General features: G+C 45.4%; 1 protein-coding gene and 1 pseudogene across 1 annotated transcript; one reads left to right on the top strand and one right to left on the bottom strand.

Moving 5' to 3' along the window:
* Positions 1–6,230: 6,230 nt before the first annotated feature.
* Positions 6,231–27,756, top strand: TRAM1 (translocation associated membrane protein 1). Its single transcript, XM_075920538.2, has 11 exons — positions 6,231–6,498; positions 10,505–10,568; positions 12,257–12,378; positions 12,580–12,696; positions 14,911–14,969; positions 15,377–15,461; positions 19,522–19,592; positions 19,688–19,792; positions 20,623–20,766; positions 22,642–22,799; positions 27,100–27,756. The coding sequence occupies exons 1-11, from the start codon at positions 6,376–6,378 to the stop codon at positions 27,171–27,173; spliced, it is 1,122 nt and encodes a 373-aa protein (XP_075776653.1). The 5' UTR covers positions 6,231–6,375; the 3' UTR covers positions 27,174–27,756.
* LOC149525263 (DNA polymerase delta subunit 4 pseudogene) lies at positions 7,821–8,124 on the bottom strand (annotated as a pseudogene).
* Positions 27,757–27,793: the final 37 nt, after the last annotated feature.

Consider the following 27,793-nt stretch of genomic DNA (forward strand, 5'->3'; position numbering starts at 1 on the left):
CCTATAACCAGGGCTTGCCGAACCACGGCGAGCCCCAATCGCCAGCCGCACTGTCCGGCGATCTGCGCATGCACAGATCGCTGGAACCCGGCTCTTCTGGGTTACAATCTACTCACCAGGGGCGAGTAGATTGTACAATTTGTCGAGCCCTGCCTATAACTCTTGGGTGGCAGCAGATAAGTTTAAGGCGCGCTTGCCTCTGGACGCCCAGCAGGAGTTCACAGCCCTCACTGAGGAGCGCAGGATAGTCTCCAGGTCGGCCCTACAAACTGCCCTTGATGCGGCTGATGCAGTGGCTCAGGCTATGGCTACAGGTATAATCATGCACCAAAGCTCCTGGCTCCAAGTCTCGGGCATCCCTACGGAGGTGCAGACTACCCAGCAAGACTTGCTATTTGAGGGCCCGAACCTCTTCTCGGAGCAGACAGACAGTCGGCTCCGTAGTCTGAAGGATTCTCGAGCGACTCTGATGTCCTCGGGCCTTCATACCCCGGCCCCGCAGAGATGGCTCCTGGCCCTTGAGGACAGAGGGGGCTTAGTCAGGGGGCCAGGTTTGACAACAGGCGTAGGCCCCGGGGTGGTAATAACAGGAACGCCAGGAGGCGTTCCAGGTTGGGCTCTGATAACAACCAGGGGCCATCGCACAAGCCCCAGGGGCCCAGGTCGGATGTTTGATGGTGCAAACGAGGACGGCAATCCAGTCATGGCCCTAAATCGACCCTTTGCAGACAGGCTATTCCCTTTCTACCAGGCTTGGACGGCTATTTCGTTGGACCAGTGGGTCCTCGAGGTGGTGGCAAGGGGATATTCTATTCCATTCCTTTCCCTCCCTACCCCAGTCCCCCCTTCCCTGTCCCTTTTCAGGGACCCCTCTCACGAGCACCTCCTCTGGCAGGAGGTGGCCACGCTCCTCTCGCTGGAGACAGTTGAAGAGGTTCCTGTGGCCTTCAGGGGGAAGGGTTTCTACTTCCACTACTTCCTCATTCTCAAGGCGAAGGGGGGCCTTCACCTCATATTGTATCTCAGGAGGTGGAAGGTCTTCATAAGGAAGGAAAAGTTGGTGACGCTAGCCTCCATTATCCCATCTCTTGATCAGGGAGACTGGTTTGCTGCCCTCGACCTTCAAGATGCCTATTTCCATATTTCCATTTCCCCTCATCACAGGAGATTCCTGAGATTCACGGTAGGGGGGGACTATTACCAGTTCGTGGTGCTCCCCTTTGGCCTCTCCACAGGCCCCAGGGTGTTTACAAAATGCATGGCGGTAGTGACAGCCATGCTAAGGAAGGAAGGGATTCATGTCTACCCTTATCTGGATGACTAGCTCCTCCGGGGGCGGTCCAGGGAGCAGGTTCAGCGGTCCATACTTTTGACCAGAGAGACTTTGGACCGATTAGGGTTCTGGGTAAATGGGGCGAAGTCGACCTTAACCCCCAAGCAGGTCATCGAGTTCGTGGGAGCAAGACTGGATGCCACGATGGGGAGGGCCTACCTCCCGGACCCCAGGTTGGAAACGATCAGGGTGTTAAGAACATAAGAACGTAAGAACGGCCGTATGGGTCAGACCAAAGGTCCATCTAGCCCAGTATCCTGTCTACCAACAGTGGCCATCACCAGGTGCCCCAGAGAGGGTGGACCGAAGACACTGATCAAGCAATTTGTCTCCTGCCATCCCTCTCCAGCCTCTGACAAACAGAGGCCAAGGACACCATTTTATCCCCTGGCTAATAGCCTTTTATGGACCTAACCTCCATGAAATTATCTAGCTTCTCTTTAAACTTTATTATAGTCCTAGCCTTCACAGCCTCCTCTGGCAAGGAGTTCCACAGGTTGACTACACGCTGTGTGAAGAAGATCTTTCGCTTATTAGTTTTAAACCTGCTCCCCATTATTTCATTTGGTGTCCTCTAGTTCTTCTATTTAGGGAACTAATAAATAACTTTTCTTTATCGGCCATCTCCACACCACTCATGATTTTATAGACCTCTATCATATCCCCCCTCAGTCTCCTCTTTTCTAAACTGAAAAGTCCCAGTCGCTTTAATTCCTCCTCACATGGGACCCGTTTCAAACCCCTAATCATTTTAGTTGCCCTTTTCTGAACCCTGTCCAAGGCCAAAATATCTTTTTTGAGGTGAGGAGTCCACATCTGTACACAGTATTCAAGATGTGGGCGTACCATAGTTTTATACAGGGGCAGTAAGATATTCTGGGTCTTATTTTCTATCCCTTTCCTGATAATTCCTAGCATCCTAATTGCCTTTTTGACCGCCGCTGCACACTGCGTGCAAGTTTTCAGAGAACTGTCCACGATAACTCCAAGATCTCTTTTCTGATTTGTCATAGCCAAATTAGCCCCCATCATACTGTACGTATAGTTGGGGTTATTTTTCCTTGATGTGCATTACTTTACACTTATCCACATTAAATTTCATTTGCCATTTTGTTGCCCAATCACTCAGTTTGGTGAGATCTTCTTGGAGTCCCTCACAGTCTGCTTCTGTCTTGACTATCCTAAACAGTTTTGTATCATCTGCAAACTTTACTACCTCACTGCTTACCCCTTTCTCCAGATCATTTATGAATAAGTTGAAAAGGATTGCTCCCAGGACTGACCCTTGCGGGACACCACTAGTTACCCCTCTCCAATCTGAAAATTTACCATTTATTCCTACCCTTTGTTTCCTGTCTTTTAACCAGTTCTCAATCCAAGAAAGGATCTTCCCTCTTATCCCATGGCCATGTAATTTACACAAGAGCGTTTGGTGAGGGACCTTGTCAAAGGCTTTCTGAAAATCAAAGTATACTATATCTACTGGATCCCCCTTGTCCGCATGTTTGTCAACCCCTTCAAAGAACTCTAACAGATTAGTAAAACAGGATTTCCCTTTACAGAAACCATGTTGACTTTTGTCCAACAAATTATGTTCTTCTACATGCCTCACAATTTTATTCTTTACTATTGTTTCGACTAATTTGCCCGGTACTGAAGTTAGACTTACCGGTCTGTAATTGCCAGGATCGCCTCTAGAGCCCTTTTCAAATATTGGTGTCACGTTGGCTACCTTCCAGTCATTAGGTACGGAAGCCAATTTAAAGGATAAGTTACAAACCACAGATAATAGCTCAGCAATTTCCCATTTGAGTTCTTTTAGAACCCTTGGATGAATGCCATCCGGTCCCGGAGATTTGTTAATGTTAAGTTTTTCTATTTGTTCCAAAACCTCCTCTAATGAAACTTCAATCCGGGACAGTTCCTCAGATTCATCACCCACAAAGGACGGTGCAGATTCAGGAATCTCCCCAACATCCTCAGCCGTGAAGACTGAAGCAAAGAAATCATTTAGTTTCTCTGCAATGGCTTTATCGTCCTTGATTGCTCCTTTTATAGCTCGACCATCTAGGGGACCCACAGGTTTTTTAGCAGGCTTCCTGCTTCTAATGTACTTAAAAAACATTTTGTTATTTCTTTTTGAGTTTTTGGCTAGCTGTTCCTCAAAATCTTTTTTTGCTTTTCTTATTACATTTTTACACTTGATTTGACAGTGTTTATGTTCCTTTCTATTTATCTCACTAGGGGTGTGTCTAGACTACATGCCTCCTTCGACGGAGGCATGTAGATTAGCCAGATCGGAAGAGGGAAATGAAGCCGTGATTAAAATAATCGCGGCTTCATTTAAATTTAAATGGCTGCCCCGATCTGCCGATCAGCTGTTTGTCGGCAGATCGGGGGAGTCTGGACGCGATGCCCCGACAAAGAAGCCTTTCTTCATCGACACAGGTAAACCTGGTTTCACGAGGCTTACCTGTGTCGATGAAGAAAGGCTTCTTTGTCGGGGCATCGCGTCCAGACTCCCCCGATCTGCCGACAAACAGCTGATCGGCAGATCGGGGCAGCCATTTAAATTTAAATGAAGCCGCGATTATTTTAATCGCGGCTTCATTTCCCTCTTCCGATCTGGCTAATCTACATGCCTCCGTCGAAGGAGGCATGTAGTCTAGACACACCCTAGGATTGGACTTCCACTTCTTAAAAGATACCTTTTTGTCCCTCACTGCTTCTTTTACATGGTGGTTAAGCCACGGTGACTCTTTTTTAGGTTTCTTGCTATGTTTTTTAATTTGGGGTATACATTTAAGTTGGACCTCTATTATGCTGTCTTTAAAAAGTTTCCATGCAGCTTTCAGGGATTTGGCTCTAGTCACTGTGCCTTTTAAGTTCTGGTTAACTAACCTCCTCATTTTTGTGTAATTCCCCTTTTTTAAATTAAATGCCAGGGTGCTGGACTGCTGAGGTGTTCTTCCAACCACAGGAATGTTGAATGTTATTATATTATGGTCACTATTCCCAAATGGTCCTGTAACGGTTATATCCTGGACCTGATCCTGCATTCCACTCAGGACTAAATCGAGAATTGCCTCTCCCCTTGTGGGTTCCTGCACAGCTGCTCCAAGAAGCAGTCATTTAAGCCATTGAGAAATTTTATCTCCGCTTCTCTTCCTGAGGTGACATGTATCCAGTCAATATGGGGGTACTTAAAATCCCCCATTATTATAGAGTTCTTTATTTTGGTAGCCTCTCTAATCTCCCTTAGCATTTCAATGTCAGTATCGCTGTCCTGGTCAGGTGGTCGGTAATATATCCCTACTGCTAATTTCTTATTATTGGAGCATGGAATTACTATCCATAGCGATTCTATTGAACATGTTGATTCACTTAATATTTTTATTTCATTTGATTCTACATTATCTTTCACATACAGTGCCACTCCGCCACCCATCCGGCCTGCTCTATCCTTTCTATATATTTTATATCCCGGTATGATTGTGTCCCACAGATTTTCCTCATTCCACCAGGTTTCAGTGATGCCTATTATGTCAATCTTCTCATTTAATAGAAGGTACTCTAGTTTACCCATCTTATTAGTCAGACTCCTAGCATTTGTGTACAAGCAATTTAAAAATTTGCCACTGGTTATTTGTCTGCCCTTCCCTGATGCATTTGATTTGTATGCGGTTGTTTGTCTGCTCTGGCCCATGGTTTGCCCTCTCCCCTCCTCTCTGTCTGACTACAGCTTAGAGAATCTCTATCAATGGATTCTCCTCTAAGAGAAGTCTCCCTCCGATTTATGTGCATCTCCGCACCAATCGGCTTTCCCCCATCTCTTAGTTTAAAAACTGCTCTACGGCCTTTTTAATGTTTAGTGCCAGCAGTCTGGTTCCACCCTGGTTTAGGTGGAGCCCATCCTTCCTGTATAGGCTCCCCCTCTCCCAAAAGTGTCCCCAGTTCCTAATAAATCTAAACCCCTCTTCCCTACGCCATCGTCTCATCCACGCATTGAGACTCTGAAGCTCTGCCTGCCTACCTGGCCCTGCGCGTGGAACTGGAAGCATTTCCGAGAATGCCACCATAGAGGTCCTGGATTTCAGTCTCTTTCCTAGCAGCCTAAATTTGACCTCCAGGACATCTCTCCTACCCTTCCCTATGTCATTGGTACCTACATGTACCACGACCACCAGCTCCTCCCCAGCACTACACATAAGTCCATCTAGATGCCTCGAGAGATCCTCAACCTTCGCAGGCAGGCAAGTGACCATACAGTTCTCCCGGTCATCACAAACCCAACTATCTATGTTTGTAACGATCGAATCACCCACTACTAACACCTGCCTCTTCCTAGCTGGCATTCTAGAGATATTTGAGAGCAGATTGGATAGATGCCCTTCAGGGATGCTCTAGACACTTGGTCCTGCCCTGAGGGCACAGGACTGGACTTGATGATCCCTCCAGGTCCTTTCCAGTTCTAGTGTTCTGATTCTATAGGTTGCTGTTTTCCCCCTTTGTCATACTCTGGCCCTGGCTGGCCAGCCATGAGGAATAGCTGATGCACCACCTGGACCCGTGAGAAGCCGGGAGGGGGGAGCTCATTGTGGCAAGGCCCCTTACACGCTGGTAACTGAAACTGGTAGCAAAATCTGACCAGTGTGCAACACAGAGGCTGGGCTTTGACTGGTCAGTTTGAACGTCAGCTCAGCGGCACATGCACCAACGGGAGCCATCCGCCGTCCTTGACCTCCCGAGCGCCACCCCCCCCCCCCCCCCCCGCCCCCCGCCTCGCCTCGCCTCGCCTCGCCTCCCGTTCGCCCGGCAGAGGAAAGGGTTAGAGGCGTCGCCTCCGCCAGCCAGCAGGTGGCGCTGCGGCTTCCCAAGGGCCGGCCGTGGGGTCGCTCTCTGGCCGCAGGCGGCGCGCGCAGCCAGGACGGAAGAGCCAGGTTGCTCTCGTGCCGGAGGAGCTGGGCGGGGCGGAAGTGCTGCCCTGCTAGGCGGGCTGCCCCTTCCCGGCCGCGGCGGCTCCCAGCCCCTTGCCCGCTACCATGGCGATCCGCAAGAAGAGCAGCAAGAACCCGCCGGTGCTGAGCCACGAGTTCATCGTGCAGAACCACGCGGACATCGTGTCCTGCGTGGCCATGGTCTTCCTGCTGGGCCTCATGTTCGAGGTGAGCCGCCCCCGCGCGACCCTGCCCCCCCCCCCCCCCCAGTGCCCTGCCCCCCCCCCCCCCAGTGCCCTGTCCGTGGGCGAGGGGCGCGCGGGGCCGGAGGCGGGCGGCGCTGCCCCGCTGGTGGATGTGTGTGTAGCTGATACGCTGAGCTGGCCCAGCCGGTCGGGGATTGGGCTGCTCAGGCCCCTCCTCCGGCGGTGCGGGGGAGGGGAGGACGCGGAACACACCTCAGCGGCCCCCACCCCTCAGGGACCGCGGGCCCCCCACGCCTCAGAGCTCCTGTCGCCCCCTGTATCGCCCCCCACCCCCTGCCGGCGTTCACCGAGAGGGCTGCCGGCGGGGAGAGACCGACACGTTGTACGAGGGGCGGGCGGCCAGGGGGCGTGTTGGGGAAGGCGCTGTTGGAGCAGCTTTAGGCTCCGTTCGCTGGCTTGCCGCCCGCAATCCCCCCTCCCCGCTATCCTGGCCCCCTTGTGCCAGCACCGGCCCGGGCTGGGCTACAGGGGCTGCCTCTCCTCCGGGCAGTAGTTTCAGGAGCGCCGGCTGCGGTTCCTGCCCTCGGCGGGGTTACGTGGCAGTCGGAGCGGAGCGGCTGCCGGGCGGGGGAGGGGAAGGGCAGGCGTCTAGTGCTTAGCGCTGAGGGAGGCGGGGCGGCGGCTGGGGCCCAAAGGGGATGGTCTGTGGCTTGGCGGGGAGAGAGGCTGTAGAGCTGTCTTGGGAAGCGCGTTTCCTGCCCGCTGTGCGGTGGCCGGGACCAGGCAGTGAGACGCCCCGTGGGGCGGGATGGTGGCCCTGCCCCCAGCTAGCTCACGGGAACGGGGAGCAAACGGTGACGTGTCCAAGACTTGCCCTGGCTTACAGCCATTGCCGTGATCTGCCGCCCCTCGACTGAGGCGTCATGAGCAGCTACTTACTCGCTGCTTGATTTACACCCCCTTTCGCAAACACGTGTAAGAAACAACAACAGTGCTAGTGCTAGTCACTGAGCACCAATAATAGTGACACCTGGAGGTGCGCTTTGCATCTCCAGGCAGCACCCAAAGGAGGAAAAAAAACCCTGTCTTCTCAAACAAGCATTTAATCTGAAATACGGACCGCAACAGCTAATGGGACAAAGCACAGCTTGGTCTAGGGTTGGGGCTTAACCAGTGTGGGCCCTGAGCACCCTATACCCCAATCACCAGGGAAACTCCCCACCTCCGCCTGTTCTTAATGGAGTGTAGAGCCATTGTCCAATCAGAAACCAGAGCAAATGCTCTGGGGTCTGGATGGCAGCATAATTCCCTTTTCCTCTCTGTATGGGGAGCAGTTGTGCCCCCTCAGAGTGGGAAGGCATGCCAGAGGTAGTGCATGAAGGTGGGGTCAATCCTCATGTTTCAGCAGTGTCTCCAGCACCACAATGAAGGGACTCAGCCTTCTCATACTGCTGTAGCCGGGTGATCCCATTTCAGGATCCATACTCCCAGCTGAGGTCTAACTGAGCATCTGCAGGGTGCTGCCTGGGGGAATATCAGCTAGATCCAGCATGGCATCTGCTTGTAGGCTCTTCTGGTTGGTGTCAGGGTCCCTCCGCTGCTTCTTCACCACCTCAAAAGAGTCAGTGATAAGCCATTTCCTGCCCATGGCTCCCTGTGTGTGGGTTCCCGGAGGGAGCAGCCACTGAGAAGACAGTTGTTAGTGGGCAGATGCATTCTGTTTTCCTGCCCTTGCAATTCAGTGGCTTATACCACCTGTTTGAATAGTAATTATTGGGAAGATGGATGACCTTGCCTTGCAAAAATCAGTTTCGCATTAGTGAAGATTTAGTATCCCAATTTAAAGATGCACCTGTTTGCGTACGCTCTCAACTGAGTTCTTATGACAACAGACCAGAAAAGTCTTATGCAGTTGCTAGGGGCAATAAAAATATGTTTAGGATAACTGAAATCCAGTTATTTTCTGACTGTTTCTGAGACAGTGGTTAAAAGCAAAAGTGCACTTACTGATTAGCTCATCTGATGAGGGAGAAAATTAAAACTAGTCTTCTGAATTTTAAGTTGCTGAAGGAAAAAGGACAAACTTGCCCACCCAATCCTATTTTGCAAAATGTTTCTTTTGTGTCTCTTCAGCAGCTTATTGAAGAAAGTGCACAAAGACTGGAGATATATGCACACACATACTCCCTTCAGAATAATAGTGATTTATTTTGAGCCAGATAAGCGATTCTGATTTTTAGCCTCAATTCAATGTGCTACTAGTGTCAGCGTTACCATGATTAAGAACATGATCAATACCTTATTTGTTTGAGCAGTCTAAAGATTTATAAGCATTTTGACATCATATTTTCCCAACTTGAATATTCTATATCAGAATCAACAGATTGGAGATTAGGAGTTTAAGAAAATATATCTCCTATGCTTTCTAAGGCTTGGGTCTGACAGCCAGACATGTCTGTCTTCCCAGATGTTTTTGGTCGTGAAGGCAATCTGTACACTGTTTTTGTAAGGAGACAGATGGATTTGAATTTTTTTCCTTTTTATGTATACCTGTGATTGTTTTCAAAAACAAAATGGTAATATTTAATTGTTTAGCAAGATCAGTTACTACAATTAATGTGGAAAAGACTCTTGTATGCTGGAGTGAAAGTTTTGAATTCTGTCTTTTCACTACATGCTATTCTGTAGTTACAAGGGCATTTGTTTTTACTATGAAAATGTTAAGCCTCTACGAATATTTAGTCTTTATGTTCAGTACCAACAAAAGTCTACCGAGGATTGTGCTTAAATGCGAGTATGTATTCTGTGACATGACAGTAGTAGTGCTGGAAGCAAAGAACAAAGAATGTCAACTGGAAATTTTCTTTGTACAGGAAATGGGATTTTATGGTCTTTTGCTATTTTGAGCTTTGTAATACTTTCCCAAACATTAGGGGTGTAGTGTAGATCAGTGTAGCGATGTGAACAGCTAGTCAACTATCTGATAAGCAAATGCTTATCTGATAGACTAGTCACTCCCCTTCCTCCCCCCGCACTTGCTGCCTCCATCGGAAAGAGGCCGGGAGGGGACATGCTTCAAAGAAGCAGCGTCATGTGGAGGTTGGGGGTCTGCTGCTGTGAAATGCTGCATGAAGCCTAGGGCTAGCTGGGGACTCCTCAGCTGACCCCAGGCTCCATGTGACACTGCCACTTTGAAATGCCACTGGGAGCATGGGACAGCGGATGACTGCTTTGAGTATACTTCCAAGGCAGAAGCACTGTTATCGACTAATCGAATAGTTGATGCAAATTGCATTGACTATTCAATTAGCCAGTTAATCTAAATAACATCCCTACGAGCTGTCTAGGAGCAGCATTGGCTGGCTGACTTTATTCTGGACTGTACTGAAAAATATATTAAACAATGGCATCACTACTCTAGTTGCAGTCTGTTCATTGTGTTCATTTTTTTGTGTGATTATATTTTTGTCTATTGAGAGGTTTCTAATTCTCTTGAGTCTGATATGCAGTTAACTTTTTTGAAAGGGTGTATCAGCATCAGCTTTATATTCTTTCAGCCATTCCTACCCTCCTGTTTGTGTGTGATTATTTCATTATTTTTAGTTGCAATGTTAAAATCGAGTTGGAAACAAGGCTACGACCAAAGATCAAAGGTAGTTAAAAATAGATGTCTTGTATTTGTAATATGTAGATATAATAGAATGGAGCATGTTGGAAAGGGAATTGTGGCTTGTGTTGTTTGTTAAATGTGGTGGAAGGGAATTAACTGATAAATAGGCAGATTAGGAAAGACTTTTCAGAAAGACTTGTTAAAGAATTCTGGCAATGCTCAATCTCTGCATTGTGGGAGTTTGTTTCCCTAGGTTGACTTTCATCTAGGAGAATACCCGCCAGATCAGCTAACTTTGCCAAGCAGGCTGCCTCCATGCTTCTTCTGTTCCAGCCATGCTCAATGTGTTTTATGATCAGTGAACGTTGGTTTACTTTAATTTAGCTTTTATAGCACTCACTTTGTCTTGTTCTTTCAGATTACAGCAAAAGCAGCTGTCATTTTTGTTACCCTTCAGTACAATGTTACCATTTCTACTACAGGTATGTGCTTTTGAGTAATTACATGCTAGTCCCATGGTGTAGACAGAATTTTCATAAATTGTTGGTAGGCTGTACTGTCCTAAAACTGAGTACAGTAAAACTCCATTAGTCGGCAGCCAATGCTCCGGGACTCCTGATGGTCCGGCACCATCAGGAACCCGGAAGTGCTGGGGCAGCCGGACAGGCTTCCCCCATTCAGATGCTGCTGAAACTGACCAGCAGCTAAATCGGGAAAGCCGGGAGCAGAGCAGCTGGGATGCTGCCGGGTTGGTCTCGTAGCGCTGCCCCTCAGGGCTGCAGGACCAACCCGGCAGCACCCCAGCTGCTCTATTGCAGGCATCCCCGATTCAGCTGCTGCTGAAACTGACCAGCAGAGCCGGACTATTGTAACGGGGGGCTATGAGGGGTCTGGGGTGGCATCCCCTCCCACCCCACTCCAGACCTCTCATAGCCCCCCCCTTCTGATAGTCCGTCATATCTGATAATCCGGCACCCCCTGGGTCCTAAAGGTGCCGGATTATCGGAAGTTTACTGTATTTATTGTAAGGTTAGTTATGTGTAACTCTAGATGCAGGACAAGTCATTCTTACTGATCTACTCTTAATTCTTAAAGTATATAATTTGAGAGTGTCTTGTTGTGTTTATAATTAGGGATGTTAGATACAGTAATTGAATAGTTGTGTAACTGCATCAAAATGTAGCACTTGCCCGACTTCGAGAATGTCCGGAGTCAAGGCCAGCAGCCAGTGTCAGGCAGCAGCACGGAGTGGCAGGCGGGAGCTGGTCTGCTAGGGGAGCTGATTTAAAAAAGTTTCCCCACAAAGACCAGAGGCAGAGGCAGCAGCGCAAGGTGGCACAGCCCCTGTCAATGAGGGATCTGAGCTCCCTGCAGACAGGCTCCTTAGACCCTGCTATGGATGGGCTGCTCCATTGAATGCTGGAGCAGCCTGTGTCTGTGGGGAACTTGGGTCCCCCATGGATGAGGCTGCTATTGCGGAGCAGCCTCCCCAATCCCCCTCCCCTAGGCTGTTGCCTCTGACAGAGGAAGCAGCACGGGGAGAGAGGCAGCTGGCACTGGTTCCTGCGTTCTGTAGGAGGCTGTGTGGAGGCGGGCTGGTGGGTCCACAGAGCTGACACACATGGAGAACCAGCTTAAAAGCTAGCACCCTACACATCGGCTCCTTCCTGCTCCCCTTTTCCTCCATGCTGTTGTGCCTCTATTTGCCCAGGTTTATCAGTTAATCATGTAGTTGTTTACACGTTGATATCCCTATTGATTATATTAAAATATTGCCTGATGCAGAGATGCCCATGAATCCTCTTAATATCTTTTTGTTTAGCAGTCTCCACTATTACATGATATTCTATGCTAGACAGAGGGAACAAAATAATTTAAAATAATCAAGAAGGAACTGCAAGAGTTGAAATGTGGAGTTTAAATACATTAGTCATCTTTTCCATTGTGTATCTCTACAGACAAATTTAGACTTAGTTTATAATAACAATCACCAATTCCCTCCCACTAAACTAGTGTGTTATCCAGTGATTAAATTATTAACTTGATTTCAATTTGTATCCAGAGGAATATTTCAATACTGCTTTGAGCAATAGACAAACTTGTAAATGATTGGAGTAAACAGGATGTTTATAATAGCTTTCTAAAGATAAACTTTGGTTTTGTTTTTCAGAAGAGCAGTCTACAGAAACAATCTCTCTCTATCATTATGGTATCAAGGACTTGGCTACAGTTTTCTTCTACATGTTGGTAGCAATAATCATCCATGCAATTATTCAGGAGTATGTGCTGGATGTAAGTACAAAATATGCATTTCTTCAGTTAAGATAAATATTGTATGAATTACTGTTGTAAGATTTAATTAGAATGCACAGCTACATTGCATTGAATTTTAGGTATTTCGTGGAAATAGTACATATGAAACATCTAACCATTTTCCCCCTAAAACAAATGGGTCAACAGGTGTATCAATAATATAAATATCTTTTGTTTTAGAAAATTAACAGGAGAATGCACTTTTCCAAAACAAAACACAGCAAGTTCAATGAATCTGGACAACTTAGTGCATTTTACCTCTTCTCGTGTGTTTGGGGCACAAGTATTCTTATCTCTGTGAGTATAATTTTTATCTTTCTTTTACATTGTCAGATCTCAAAAGCTTGTTTGTAACTTTTGTGCTATGAACATTACAGTACTGTAAAATCTCGAGTATAATGCGCACTTCTTTCCGATTTTTTTCTGGGTCAGTCGGTACACATTATACATAGCAGTTATTTTTTAAAGTTTTATTTTGGCTCCCGGACAAGGCGAGGAGCTGGCGGCACCACCAGGCTGCAGCACCTTGGCTCCTTCAGGCTGCGCCCGGGGAGGCCCATGGCAGGCTGGGAATGGAGAGCGAGCCACAGAGCGTGCCGCCCCCTGGATGCAGCAGGCCACGGGAGGAGAAGGCGGCGAGACACTCTGCCGAGGGGCCGCCAACTGCCCTGGGGTGTCCTGGCCAGGGCCGTCCCCCCTACTCTTGGCTGCAGCTGCCGATGATGGCCGGGTCCAGGCTGTGGGTCTTGCGGAGCCTCCACTTGAAGAGGCTCTTGGAGGAGGTAGCTGCACCCAGGGGCCCCCGCGGCAGGCATGAGCTAGGCGCAGCGCCCAGGGCCAGCTCCAGGAAGTGGATGAGACTGGGCTTGGTGCTGGCGGACCTGTTGGCAGGAGTGTAGATATATAGGTGCGCATTATATATAGGAGTTCAGTTTTTTCCCTGATTCTGACATTGAAAAAGCAGGGTGCGTATTAAACATAGGTGTGCATTATACTCGCGATTTTTACGTTAAGTGTATTACTGCCATGTATTTTAGTATTAGATAATAGAAGTCTTTTGCATGATGTTGTGTTTAGAGCTCTGTCACAGCCAGTGCTTGTGATTGTAGATTTTAGAGTTTCTGCCTTTCAAACAAATCAATTTCTGAGTATTGGACAGAGTCAGGATTCCTTATCTTTGTTCTATGACTATACACAAGTGACCGTACTTCTCATTACTTGCCTCTAAAATTGAATATATCTTTCCTTTACTTTTATTTATATCTATCTATATCTAGCTATCTAATATATACATAAAAGGAAAGATTTTCCTACAGGATAACAGAGTGATATCATCACGTCACTCTGCGTCCTGCCTGCCTCATCCCCCTCTCCAAGCTCAAGTCTAACCTTGCTGCTTCCCCTCAACACCTAGAATAGCTATTTTAAATCAAGCCCCTACTCCCTTTCCTCCACCCCACAGGGCTTTCTACACCAAGAGACATGGCACAGTAGCCAGCAGACCCCACATGACAGCTGTGGGGTATGGTGCTGGGGACAGGTGCTAGGGACAGGGCTCTGAGCCTGGCTTACATGCCAGCAGTGGGCTGGTGGGTGCTCCTGCACCACTAGGTTCTTGGGGAGCTGGAGCACAGTGCCCAACCGCCCGGAGTCCAGCTGACCTCTTGCAGAGTTGCCCCTCCACAATGGCTGCATTTAACACGGCAACCAGAGCACCCCAAGCTGCCCAAGGGAGCCACCACACCGACTTGTCTGCTCCTTCCCATCTGCTCATGACGGATTGCTCTGGCCTCTGCGGGCAGGGTTTGGACAGTGAGCAGCAGAGGCAGGACTGCACGGGTGGGAGGTTGGGACAGTGCCCCCTGTGCTTCTGCTTTCCCCACCTCAGCAGGTTGCAGTGCCCCAGACCACTGCGTGCACATGGTACTTGGGCCTCGCTGCGCTCCACGTAGGGCAGGCAGGCACCCCTGTGTGTGCTGCAACTGGGGGGGTAAGGGAAGGGAGACCTGGGTTGGCGTGGCAGGGGTGGGAGAAGAGGGGAGGACAGAGAAGAGGGCCCAGGCTGGCATGGTAGGGGAGGGAGAAGGGACCCTGGCTTATGGGGAAAAGGGGTCTGGACTAGCGTGGCCATAGCCCAGTCCTCCCCAGTGGCTGGGGGAGAGCCAGGGTTGCATACCCGCCACTGGGGGAGAGGTGGGGAGCACAGCGAGCAGAAGGCAGAGCTCCCTAGTTTCTAGAAGCAGATGTCTTTTTTTTTTTTCTTGTCCCCGGTAACAGTTGCATCAGCAAGTGTTGAGTAACTTTACTAGTATAGTTATCATTATAGATCTGCTGGAACTAACTCCATGTATGAATAGAAGAAGAACATAGTAAGAGTGCATTTTCTAGTTTCACTTGTACTGCTTCCAAATGTACTGTAAATGAGAAATGTGGCAGACTTTCATCACAGGCTTCTGTATTTATTGTCTGTGCTGTGATTGAAAGGTAACCAATAGTGTTATGTATTTTCAGGAGAACTATGTATCAGATCCAATGTCTCTGTGGAAGGACTACCCACACATGATGATTCCGTAAGCTTTATTCCTTCTTCAGTGTTTGAAAGTAGTATTAATTCTTCAAGTTTTATAGCGTGGACTAGATACTTGGTTTACACTAATGGGTGGAGTGATGGAAGTGGTTAAAATCTCTTCTTAGAACTTGATGCCTCACTACTTTAATGAAATTACCAAAAAATCGTATTTCTTTAGGGCAATATTAGCAATTTCATTGTTTTGCAGTAAGCTGTTAGCCAGTTCTTTTAATATCTTTTTTTGGATCATTATTGCTATCTGAAAACCTTATTTCTGGAAATAGTATTGAGAAAATGCTGTATTTGTTTTATTGTAACTAAGTTTAAACAACTGTGTAGAAAACTTTTGAGAAGTGTCTCTTTGGACTATAGTTAAAAATATTTTTATTTTATTGCTGTACTGTGCAGGTTTCAAATGAAGTTTTTCTACATCTCACAGTTGGCATACTGGTTTCATGCTTTTCCAGAGTTGTACTTCCAGAAAACCAAAAAAGTAAGTTGAGAATTTCTTATCTTAATGGTGAAAATATTGCTGTGCTTTCATAAGTCCAGAATGAGGGTTTCAGCATGATTATAAAATTTAAATGTTTGTTTTAGCCAGTATCTTTTTTTTGTAGAACAATATCTGAATATGCTTTTGATTTTCTGTATCAAAAAGCTGATTAGATAGCTGCATATTTATTGAAGAATGTGTTGAAGCATTTTTCTAAGTAGCTACTTGAAATACCTGTAATTGTTTCAATATCTCCTTTGTCAATAGAGCTGTTTTTCACAGTGGAAACTATCATTGTAATACTGCTTCCCTGCAATCTGTATTTGCAAATAAGATTGTCCTTCTAACACACACTTTAAAGAACTGCAAATCAAAAATTAATTTACAAGAAAAACTCTCCATTTTAACTGTTCAACTGTTAACATTTTTATAACAATGTTATTCATAATTTTCACCCTTTGGGTGAAAGTTGAATTGAAACGGTTAGTCCAATATGGCAAAATCAAAGTACAGGCAGTCCCCGAGTTTCGCGGATCTGACTTACGTTGGATCCGCAGTTACGAACGGGGCTTTTCTTGCCCCAGAGGACGTGAGCGGCGGGATGCCCAGATGCGCCGTGGTCCCGCCGCCCCCGTCCTCCGGGGCGAGAAAAGCTGCTCCGCGTCTCCCTGGTCTGCTGGGGACCCCCCCTCCCCCCCAGCAGACCAGGGAGACGCGGAGCAAAGATGCGGAAGACGTGGGCAGGGAGACAGCCCAGACCAGGGAGATGACAGCCCAGACCACCAATGTCTCCCTGGTCTACGGAGGTGAGCCCTCCCCCCCCCCCCCCCCCCCAGCAGACCAGAGAGACGCGGAGCAGCTTTTCTCGCCCCGGAGGACGCAGGCGGCGGGACCGTGGTGCATCTGGGTGTCCTGCCGCTCGCATCCTCTGGGGCGAGAAAAGCCCCGTTCGTAACTGCCCTTCTCTTCTCCCCTCCAGCAGACCAAGGAGACACGGAGCAAAGCCGTGGAGGATGTGGGTGGGACCGTGGCGATTCTCGGCGGTCCCGCCACCCGTGTCTCCCTGGTCTGCTGGGGGGAGGGGGGGATGCAGCTAGTGCGCCCCCCCCCCCCCCCCCCCCCAAGCAGACCAGGCTTTTCTCACCGACGACGCCTGGGATAGAGCAGCTGGGGCGCTGCCGGGTTGGTCCCGCAGCGCTGCACCTCATGCCAAACTAACAAGTCATGCCAAACTAATCTGATAGCTTTCTTTGATAGGATAACGAGCCTTGTGGATAAGGGAGAAGCGGCAGATGTCATATACCTAGACTTTAGTAAGGCATTTGATACGGTCTCGCATGATATTCTTATTGATAAACTAGGCAAATATAACTTAGATAGGGCCACGATAAGGTGGGTGCATAATTGGCTGGATAACCGTAGTCAGAGAGTTGTTGTTAACGGTGCTAAATCCTGCTGGAAAGGGATAACAAGTGGAGTTCCGCAAGAGTCTGTTTTGGGACCCGTACTGTTCAATATCTTCATCAACGATGTAGATATTGGGATAGAGAGTACGCTTATTAAGTTTGCAGAGGATACCAAACTGGGTGGGGTTGCAACTTCTTTGGAGGATAGGGACATAATTCAAAATGACCTTAGCAAGTTAGAGAAATGGTCAGAGGTAAACAGGATGAAGTTTAATAAAGAGAAATGCAAAGTGCTCCACTTAGGAAGGAACAATCAGGTACATTACATACAAGATGGGAAGCGCCTGTCTAGGAAGGAGCATGGCGGAAAGGGATCATGGGGTCATAGTGGACCACAAGTTGAATATGAGTCAACAGTGTGATGCTGCTGCAAAAAAAGCAAATATGATTTTAGGTTGTATCAACAGGTGTGTTGTAAGCAAAACTCGTGAAGTCATTCTGCCGCTCTACTCTGCACTAGTTAGGCCTCAGCTGGAGTACTGTGTCCAGTTCTGGGCGCCAGATTTCAAGAAAGATGTGGAGAAATTGGAAAGGGTACAGAGAAGAGCGACAAGAATGATTAAAGGTCTAGAGAACATGACCTATGAAGCCAGGCTTCATGAACTGGGCTTGTTTAGTTTGGAAAAAAGAAAGATTAAGGGGGGACATGATAGCGGTTTTCAAATATCTAAAAGGGTGTCACAAGGAGGAAGGAGAAAATTTGTTCCTCTTGGTTTCTGAGGACAGGACAAGGAGTGCAGCAAGGGAGGTTTAGATTGGACATTCCTAACTGTCTGGGTGGTCAAATATTGGAATAAATTGCCAAGGGAGGTGGTGGAATCTCCCTCTCTGGAGATATTTAAGAACAGGTTAGATAGACATCTGTCAGGGATGGAGTAGACAGAGCTTGGTCCTGCCTTGAGGGCCGGGGGCTGGACTCGATGACCTCTTGAGGCCCCTTCCAGTCCTATGATTCTATGATCAGATGCTTCAGAGGAAAGTGTTAGACGTACAAAGCTGTAAGTTGGGTCTACATAAGATTGGTTTATGCCTTGAGGAATGAGTTTATAATCCCTTCAATTTTTGTAAGTAAGCATGGCTATTCCATTTTCCTTCCAAGTGTCTAATTTTTTTAATCCTGCTAATTTCTTGACAACACAATATCATTTAGGCCAAATATTTTCTCTATATACTATTATGTTTTATGTAAACAAAGTTAACTGTGGTCTTCTGATTTAGTAAAGACAAATGTTTGAGTTTTTCCTTGAAGTTTCCATTTCAAACTTTTGTTTAATTAGTAGTCTAAGCTTTCACTAAAATATTTTTTTCCATGACTGATGTTTATTACTGCGTTGGTAACAAATATTATCTTATTTGCCAACTTCAGGGAATCCTAAATAGATAGATAATCCTATCTATTATGCCATGGGGGTAGGGTACTGGACTTGATGACCTCTCGAGGTCCCTTCTAGTCCTAATATTCTATGGTTCTGTGATATCTTTAACCCACATGGTCAGCTCAAGAAATTTTAAGAAGCACATTTTTGTTTAATTTAGTAAAGGGAGTTAGAGTAAAATAAAATATTGTATACAACCCAGTGTACCTTATCTTGGGTTGTGAATAGATGTGAGTTCAGTAGCATAATTTGACGACTTCAAAAGTGTATATTTTTTTCCAAAAAACTAACTAGTTTCAGAAGTTATTTTTCACGAAGAGAAGTAGAAAAGACTTAAGCCATGTCTATGCTATGAGAAGGTTGACTTTTTAGCACCTGATTTTGTGAAGTCAGTGTGTCCCCATTGTGTATAAAAATTTGACGTAGTTTGAAGTAGGGCATCCTTAGTAGGATGGCTGTCAACTTTGAGAGAGAGTTATCCAGCAGTGCCAGTGCCTCTTTGCATTCTGGGTTATGTTCCTAGTTCAAGCTGGGACCAAAACTGTGCAGTGGGTGGTTCTGGGTAGGTCATCAGCGTCCCATAATGCAATTGTTTTCCACTTCTCCTCCCCCTCCCCACTTGAAAGCAACAGCAAACAGTCTTTTTGTGCCCTCTTTTACCTTGATTATTTGCACAGATGCCATAGCAACATATGGCGTGTAGTGTAGGATCGTATGGGTGACTCTTTAATATTTGTAAGTGCTTTATAATTAATCTTAAATCACTGTGTCTCCTTTCACTTTCTCTGGCCCTACTCTATTCTTATCTTTTCCTCCTGCCTTTTCAATCTCATCCTCTCTCTACTCTTTTAGCTTCCATGTGGTGTGATCCAAATGGAATCAGTTAATCCTAACTTGAAGTGTTGGCACATATACGGGTATAATTGCTATTTCTAGTAATAAAATATACTATACTATTATAAAAGGAAGCATTAATGTGTCTGAGCTAGAGATGTAAACTCACATTTAATCAGTTAACCCAGTTTAATCTTTGGAAAGGTGGCGGGGGACCGCTGCTGGCAGGCGCAGGAGACTGCCAGTTGGTGATGTTTACCATGTAACCAGTTAACCGATTTACCCATTCACATCCCTAGTCTGAGCAACCTAAATTAAATTTACACAGTTTGTGACCATGAAAACATTGTGTCCTGTAGACTAATTCAGTCTTCTGTCCAATAGGAAGATATCCCTCGCCAGCTTGTCTACATTGGACTTTATCTTTTTCACATTGCTGGAGCTTATCTTTTGAAGTAAGTTGGTTTTAAACTAAATTTCATTGGATTTATTTTCTACCATAAATATTTCATAAAATGTTTGAATACTTGGTGTGCTCTTGTTTTGATAGCCTCACCCGTCTTGGACTTGTTCTTCTGGTGTTGCATTACTTCGTTGAATTTCTCTTTCACATCTCCCGCCTTTTTTACTTCAGTGATGAAAAGTATCAGAAAGGGTAAGTATTTATCATAACTTCAGCAAAAGAAAGTTTGTGGCTGACAGGTTTTCTGCAGTTCATCATCAAGAAGTTGGTATTTCTGTTGCACAATGCCCACAATAAAAAAGTTCAGTTAGAATTTGCTTTGCCTTCAGAAGTGCGGCTTCTATTTCTAATTTAGAGTGTGCTATAAAACAAGTAATTTCATCTTACCCTGTTTACCCACTCAAACAGTTGTAGATAAAGCAAAATTTTGTTCCTTATTTTATAATTTATGTTCAGACATGCAAGAAAATTGTAATAGTATACTTACTATGTCACCAACATTGACATAATTCCAAATTAAATTCTTCAAATTCATAGCTGCTAAAAAGTATCTGTTTCATTGTTTCCCCAGTAATAGAGAGCACAGTCATTGATTTTACAACCTTCTTGTATTTGGTGGAAAATGGAAGTTAAAGGCTCCACTGAGAGGTTTTTTTTTTTTCCTATTAAGCTTTTAGCTTACCATCAAAATTATTAGCTGTCAATTAACAACTTTATTGTACCCCTGAAAAATAACATTTTGAAATTGGATAGTATCTAGTGTTTGCTTATGCTTATCCTTAAAATTAGGCATAAATGAGAGTGCTGTTTATGACATAACTTTATGTATCTTAAATGTGGTGATAGTCTATTGCCATTTCTTTTTTGTAATTAAAAAAAACCTCAATTATTGCAGCAATTTCCTTACTTACAGATGTTATATAGCCCCTCATAATGGAAATAAATAGTAAGATTAATGGTTTTCTGATGTAATCCAAGTAATGAATATGCATTTTTATTGACTTGTGGCATTTTCTTTGTAGGTTTTCAATGTGGGCGGCTCTTTTTGTTTTCGGAAGGCTTCTGACTTTGATTCTTTCTGTTCTTACTGTTGGCTTTGGTCTGGCGAGCGCAGAGAATCAGGGCCTGAATTTAAATACTGGAAATTTTAACATGCTGGCTATCAGGTATGGTAAATTCCATATTTGGAGAGATTTGTGCACAAGATTTTTGTCAAAATAACATACTATATATTTTTATATATTTTTGTCAAAATAACATACTATAATCTTGCCCGTTTTTAATTATTTCTGATAAGTATTTTGAAATTACCAAAATAATTGAAAATATCATATTGTTACTGTGTTGTTTTGACAAAATATGCAGAACTTTGCAGAATTTTAATTTAAAAAAAAATTTTTTTGACGTAGAAACCTGGTATTTTTAAGGGAATTTTGCACGGTACAATCTGGGTATGAGCAGCTCTGTAGGGCGTCTAGGTTGGGGGGGAGGAGTAACTGGATGCACGGAGTTTGTGGTAGGGATGTTAATTGTACATTTGTGTAAACATGCAACCAGTGACATTTGAGCGTTTACGCACGGTGGGCAGGCGAGCACTGGCTCCTGCATCTCCACACACAAGTAAACGCACACACCCTGTGCTTGGCTGTGATGAGGGCAGGCGGCTCTTTGGGAGCCCGTGCTTGTTCGGAGCCAGATTATAAAATGACTCCCCCCCCCCCGAGCATCAGCTCCTGCCTCCTCTACCCTTGCACTGCTGCCTCTGTGGGAAGCAGCAAGAGGGAGTGGGGGGGTTAACTGTTAAGATTAAGGAATAAGCCCAGGTTTATCTGTTAATCATGTAAATGAGTACATGCTAACAATCCTAGTTCATTGGGGGAGGGATTCAGGGTGCAGGAGGAATTGGGACTCTGTCAGGAAAGCCAGGTGTTGGTGGTTAGACCTCAGCACTGGGGAGACTGAGTGCGAAGGGGGTGGGGTGGTCAGGGTGCAGCTGGCTGGGGCTCTGTAGCGTGGGAATTGGGGGGAGGGGCAACTGTTTATGAAGAGGCTGAGATCTGCGGGGTGGGGGCTCGATGAGCAGGTACTGGGTGTGAGGGGCTCCTGGTACAGATGGACATTGGTGGGGGGGGGTTTCAGGCGTGCAGGGATGGGTGCTGGTAAGTGGTGGGATCTAGATGCACAGGTGTTAGATGGTCAGAGGGAGTGGATCCCTGTACAGAGATCTCTCCCCCAGTGACTGAGGAGTGACGGACCAAGGAAATTGGGGGAGGGCATCCCTGTGTACAGGGAGCTGTTCCCTTTGACCACCCAACTCCTGCACTCATACTTTTCTGCCAAGCCTCACTTCCCCACCTTGCAGCCAAACCCCACTGGAACTGCTACCCCACTGACTTCAACTACTGCACCCAGACACACCACTCCTCCCAGTATAGAACTTCCTGCAGTCAGGGAGCTTTCTGGGTGCCATCTGACCCAATCCCAGCTGCTCCATGCAGCGTTTTGGTTATCCGTGGTAACATGATACAGTTAGGAGCCATGCTATTGTCATATCCTGTAGGGTACTATGCTCACTCTGCCTTTCAAGGTTTTAATTTGTGTATGAAAATACTGCTGGTGTCCGTGTTATCTTATGGAATAACTTCATAGTTTCATGGGACATAAAATACAAATCTATGCTTTTCGCATAACCATTGCCTGCTGGTAATCTGAAGAGCTTTTCTGACAAACATGGGAAAGGAGAGAGCATGCTACAGGAAGTAGTCAGAACCAGACTGATTTGTGTCTCATAAAAACACACGATAAAAATGAGTATTTGCATACTGGGAAGAGTTTTTAACTTGTCTTTTGCAAAGAATCATTGTTTTCTGGCTTTCATGTCTGAGGAAATTATATACATGTCAGAGCAAATCAGTGGCTTCTCTTGACAAATACAAAGCTTGAGGGTTAGGTGTTTGGTAAACTTGACAAACTTAGTGACATGCTTTCATCTGCTAATTGTTTACATGTCTACCTCTGCTGTGTCTTAAATCTGTTTATAGAATCATTGTACTGTCATCAATCTGTGGAACTCAAGCCTTTATGATGTGGAAGTTCATTAATTTCCAGCTTAGAAGGTGGAGAGAACATTCTTCTCAGCCTCAATCACTGAAGAAGAAATTTGTAACAACTAAAGGCAGGCCATCCAAAAAAGAGAGAGGTTTGTGTTGCAAGATTTTTCTTTCTGAGGACAGAGATTAAAGTGCTGTTGTCTGCTGTGTGACGAGAGATTTTTGGTTTTGCCACTTGAATTCATACTGGATAGAAATTAGTATTGGTGGTTGATGGCAAGGAGGGATAACTTTGTTCTCACTGGCTATTTATAATCCAGATAAAAATACGAAGGGTTGCTCTCAAATACTCACCTGACCAGTTTGCCAAATTAAAGGGATATCTTAAAAATCTGTAACTGTTTTAAGACTTCGCAGGTCATCTCTGAATTGCATTTTGTTTTTTAACTCTCAGGCCGCAAAGACATATGAGTAATCCTTTTTTAAAATTTCTTTTAAAATTGGCTGTGGGGCTTATGCTTTAGTTGGCACCAGAGAGGTGTAAACGTTAGTAACCAATAAGCTAGTGTGAATAAACTGTCCTTCTTGGACTCTTGCTGGTGTGCACTAGCAATTCACTGGTGCCTGTTACTGTAGTCCTGAAGCAATACAATGTAAGAGGCACAAGATAAGGTCTAGTATATCCCAGTAAGGTCCACAATAGGACAGTTAGTGTGTAGGTTGACATTTACACCTCTCTGGTTCTCGGGCAACATGTAGGCAGTTTGCCTAAGAGAACAATTGGCCATTTTTGGAGTTACAGTGTGATGTAAGACTTTAGGCTCTCTATTTGTTCAAGTAAATAACAGGCTCTTCCCGCTGGGTTTGCAGGTTAAAGTAAACTGGATTTGTGCTTCCAAGCCACTTAAGACTCAACTTCAAGCTCCTAGAGTTGAAAATTTATATTTATTCATCACATTTCTATTATTCTCACTATTATTTTTTAAAAATCAAACAGAAAACCTGAGTTTATTTACATTGTAATCTAATTAGTTTTACAATGATTCAGCTTCAATTTTAATCACTTTTTAAAAAATCATGTGATATTAAAAATCATAATAAAAATCATTAAGTTAAGCTGTAACATCCTCTCTGTGTGATGTAGGTGAGTACAGAGGTGTCCAGGACACAAACTTCAGGTTGGATATTGGTACATCACATATGAAAACACCAAAAGACACTTAACTTGAATTGTTGTATTTTAACAAACTACATAATTTTAGATGTTGTAACTACCCTTGGAGCCTTCTGATAGCTTTTGAGGATTTATAACTACTTTTCCCATTTAATTTTTGTCTGTTTTGTTCCTCTGTGAAAAACCATGGGAGAGGGGGAAAAATTAAAGGAAAAAGTGCCTTAGAATTCTTCCAAAAGTGTCTTTTCTTCCCTTTAATATTATATACAACTTTATTTCCATTGTGAAGACTTAAAGCTGCTCAATCCTGGCAGGGATATGTGTTAAGTTCATGTAATTGAGTGCAGCAAGCCCTTCACATGCCAACATAAGGTTGTGTCAGAGGTAGCTGTAGAATTAAAATGTATACATAATGAGATTGAGACTTTGGTGATTGTGTGGGGTTGGAGCTAGATGGATTTATACGTATATGCTACCCTTTCTCTAGGAAGAGAATATAAAATGGTGTGACAGGTCCTGGTAGTACAGAGATTTGGTCCCAACTTTTTTCTCCCAGTGCGAGAGTATTTGACTTGCGTCCCTTTTTTTCTTCCTGGCTTTACTTGTTTCAGATAAAGCCCAGAAGCAAGCCAACAGGGGACCAGTAAGACAGACTAATTTAGTTACTTACCCATGATTCAGGCAGAACTGAGTCTTTAATATGAAATTGGAATGTTGATGGGTGGTTTGCATTCAAGGTCAGCAGAAGCTTGAGTTATTGCAGGTGACTGCTGTACTGTCAAACGTATGGATGTGATTATTAGGACCAAACTGTTGTCTGCTCGTGGGTGTTCTTGTGGTCATATTGGTGGGTGGCAGCCTTTAGTTAGACAAACTACAGGAATTCCCAGTTCTGTGATGTTGCTGTTGCTCCGTTCTGCTGGGGATTCTAGGATGCAACAATGAAGTGTCACTTCAGTTATGAGTGGTGGGTTTTTAGCATTCATCGTGCCAGAGTTAGTGTGGGAGAGTGCCAGATGGTAGTGATGTGGAAAGTGGTTTGGCAAGGAAAACTAAATTTAAAGCCCCTATGGCACTTTGCCTGAATCTGTAGATTCTTCAGATGTTGTCTACCATGGTTTATTTCAGAATATACCCAACTTAATTGCAAGGGTACAGCGGTTTTAAGAAATCCACAGCCTAAGGACACACTATTGGATAGTCAAGGGTTAAAAAGGCTTAATTTCCAAATCTTGTTATGGAAGCATAGTAGAGATGGTTTGGGAGCTGGATGGATCTTGGGTTTCTTTTCAGGAGCTATCTTTTCTGAATTTAAGGTTGCATAAGTGCCTGTCTGAGCTGGTATTTTCGGCATTTTCAAAAAAAACCAAACCAGAATGAAGAACTACAGGCAGTCCCCGGGTTACATACAAGATAGGGACTGTAGGTTTGTTCTTAAATTGAATTTGTATGTAAGTCAGAACTGGTACATATTGTAGGGGAAACTCTAGCCAAACATTTCTCCAGAGCTCAGTTTTATTCTCCCACACCTCACTTCCCTCAGTCCTTTATTCTCAAGCTGAGGTGTCTGCTGAGAAAAGCTGCTCTGCGTCTCCCTGGTCTGCTGGGGGGAAGCAGCTAGTGCGGGTTCCCTCACATCGGATCCCTACTTACAAACGGGGTAAGTTGGATCCATGTAACCCGGGGACTGCCTGTACAGGCAGTCCCCGGGTTACGTACAAGATAGGGACTGTAGGTTTGTTCTTAAGTTGAATCTGTATGTAAGTCAGAACTGGCGTCCAGATTCAGCCACTGTTGAAACTGATTCAACTTAAGAACCCCAGGCATCCCCAAGTCAGCTGCTGCTGAAACTGATCAGCGACTGATTCCAGGAAGCCTGGGGCAGGGGCTTCCTGTAGTCAGCCACTGGTCATTTTCAGCAGCTGCTGACTTGGGGACACCTGGGGCAGAGCAGCTGGGGTGCTGCTGGGTTGGTCCAGTGGTGCCCAGAGCGGCGCTACGGGACCAACCGGCAGCGCCCCAGCTGCTGTACCACAGGTGTCCGGAGCAAAGCCGCGGAGCACGGGAGCAGCGGGGCAGCCCAGACGCGCCGTGGCTATCCTGCTGCCCTCGGGCTCCGTGGCTTTTCTCTGCTTTGCTCCCCGTCCCCCTGGTCTGCAGACCAGGGGGCCGGGGAGCAAAGCGGCGGAACACGCGGGCAGCGGGACAGCCCAGACGCGCCGTGGCTATCCTGCTGCCCTCGGGCTCCACGGCTTTGCTCTGCTCTGCTCCCCGTCCCCCTGGTCTGCAGACCAGGGAGAGGGGGAGCAGAGCAGAGCAAAGCCTCGGAGCCCGAGGACAGCAGGATAGCCACGGCGCGTCTGGGCTGCCCCGCTGCCCCCGTGCTCCGCGGCTTTGCTCCGGACGCCTGTGGTACAGCAGCTGGGGCGCTGCCGGTTGGTCCTGTAGCGCCTGGTCTGCAGACCAGGGGGAGGGGAAGGAGAGCAAAGCCGCGGAGCACGCGGCCAGCTGACAGCCCAGACGCGCCTGGCCGTGTGTTCCGCCACTTTGCTTCCTCTCCCTGGTCTGCTGGAGACCAGGGAGAGGAAGGGCCCCGTTCGTAACTGCGGATCCGACATAAGTCGGATCCGCGTAACTCGGGGACTACCTGTACTCTTGTCATGATTGATTTAACAAAGAAAAGAAAATTCAACACTGATCTCTTGAACAGCTTAATAAGTATTCCAGTAACAAAGGTTATGACAATTTTCCACCTTTGTGTATTGGTAAAAACAAATAATCTGTGTAATTAATATATAATGCATTTTAAAAGGCACTTAGATGTATTCATCTGGCTTTTGTTTTACAATAAACGAACAGTCTGGCAACTTTTCATTAGCACTTCATGTGGAAGGAAAGCTTACAGAGAAGGGAGGCAGGAGAAGAGATCACTAAATACAAATATACATTTACAAACTGCACATGATACACTCAAGGACATTTCATTTGGAAAATTGACACTCTAATAGGAAATTCAGTTGTCCAGAACTCAAAATTAGTATATATTTTAAAATCTCTTCAGCAAATTAAAACAAAAGTTGTCTGTGTAAAAACAAAAAAAATCTGGTTTATTTAAATTATTACATCATGAAAATCTCTTGAAAAAATTTAGCAGAGTAGTACTTAGAATAAAATATACAAAGGCTGTATGCTGACTTATATTTGATTATCTTTAAGCAATTTCTAATTTTTTTCTGCTTTGAAACTCATTGTTTTTGTTTTTTTCATGTTCCTAGAAAATGGAGTAAATGGAACAGTAACCTCAAATGGAGCAGACTCGCCTCGTAGCAGGAAGGAGAAATCATCATAAAACTGAATTTTATTAAGTTAACTGACTAATGTCCCCAAAGAATCTGCTTTTTACTATGAAAAGCCCTTCAGCACTAGAGATCTTACTGATACAAAATTACAGTTCATGCTTTTTGATTCTTTGCTATTGTTTTGTGAGACTTTTTTTAAAAAGAACATTTTGACTTTAAATAAAGAGTGGAAAGGTTATCTGTTTTCAACTGTTTAGGGGGCCACAATACTTTTAAAATAACCTTGAACACTTTTTTAAACACTGTGATTAATATTAATCAGAATTCCACTTACTGAGGATCAGTGATACAGTGTATTATTATTCCTTCGAGTTTTTATAATCTTGGTAATGTCTTGTTACAGCACCATCACATTTTTCAAGTTCTGCAAGAAGTATTGAAAAAATTGAAGAAAATTTAATATCTGTTTTTAGATATTCTTGAACGTTCAGTATATTACTTTGAATCAGATTTGCAGCTCAGTACTGGTTTTGTAAGACCATCAAAATTAATGTGCATTATTTTGTAGGTAATAGGTACGTTCGTTTCAAGAAATGCCCGTGTCCATTAAAACAAAATCTAACTAATGGGAAACATTGCAGTGTCTTATTCTCTATGTTGGCTGGAAATC

This window comes from Pelodiscus sinensis, chromosome 2 (assembly GCF_052426305.1).
Source record: "Pelodiscus sinensis isolate ZL-2025 chromosome 2, ASM5242630v1, whole genome shotgun sequence".
NCBI classification, from domain to species: Eukaryota; Metazoa; Chordata; order Testudines; family Trionychidae; genus Pelodiscus; species Pelodiscus sinensis.

Excerpts from the sequence above, each read along its gene's own strand:
- TRAM1 (XM_075920538.2), top strand. The coding sequence starts at position 6,376 with ATGGCGATCCGCAAGAAGAGCAGCAAGAACCCGCCGGTGCTGAGCCAC. Across the intron at positions 10,569-12,256 it reads TGTTACCATTTCTACTACAG|AAGAGCAGTCTACAGAAACA; the intron begins GTATGTGCTTTT and ends TTTGTTTTTCAG. Across the intron at positions 20,767-22,641 it reads TTTAACATGCTGGCTATCAG|AATCATTGTACTGTCATCAA; the intron begins GTATGGTAAATT and ends ATCTGTTTATAG.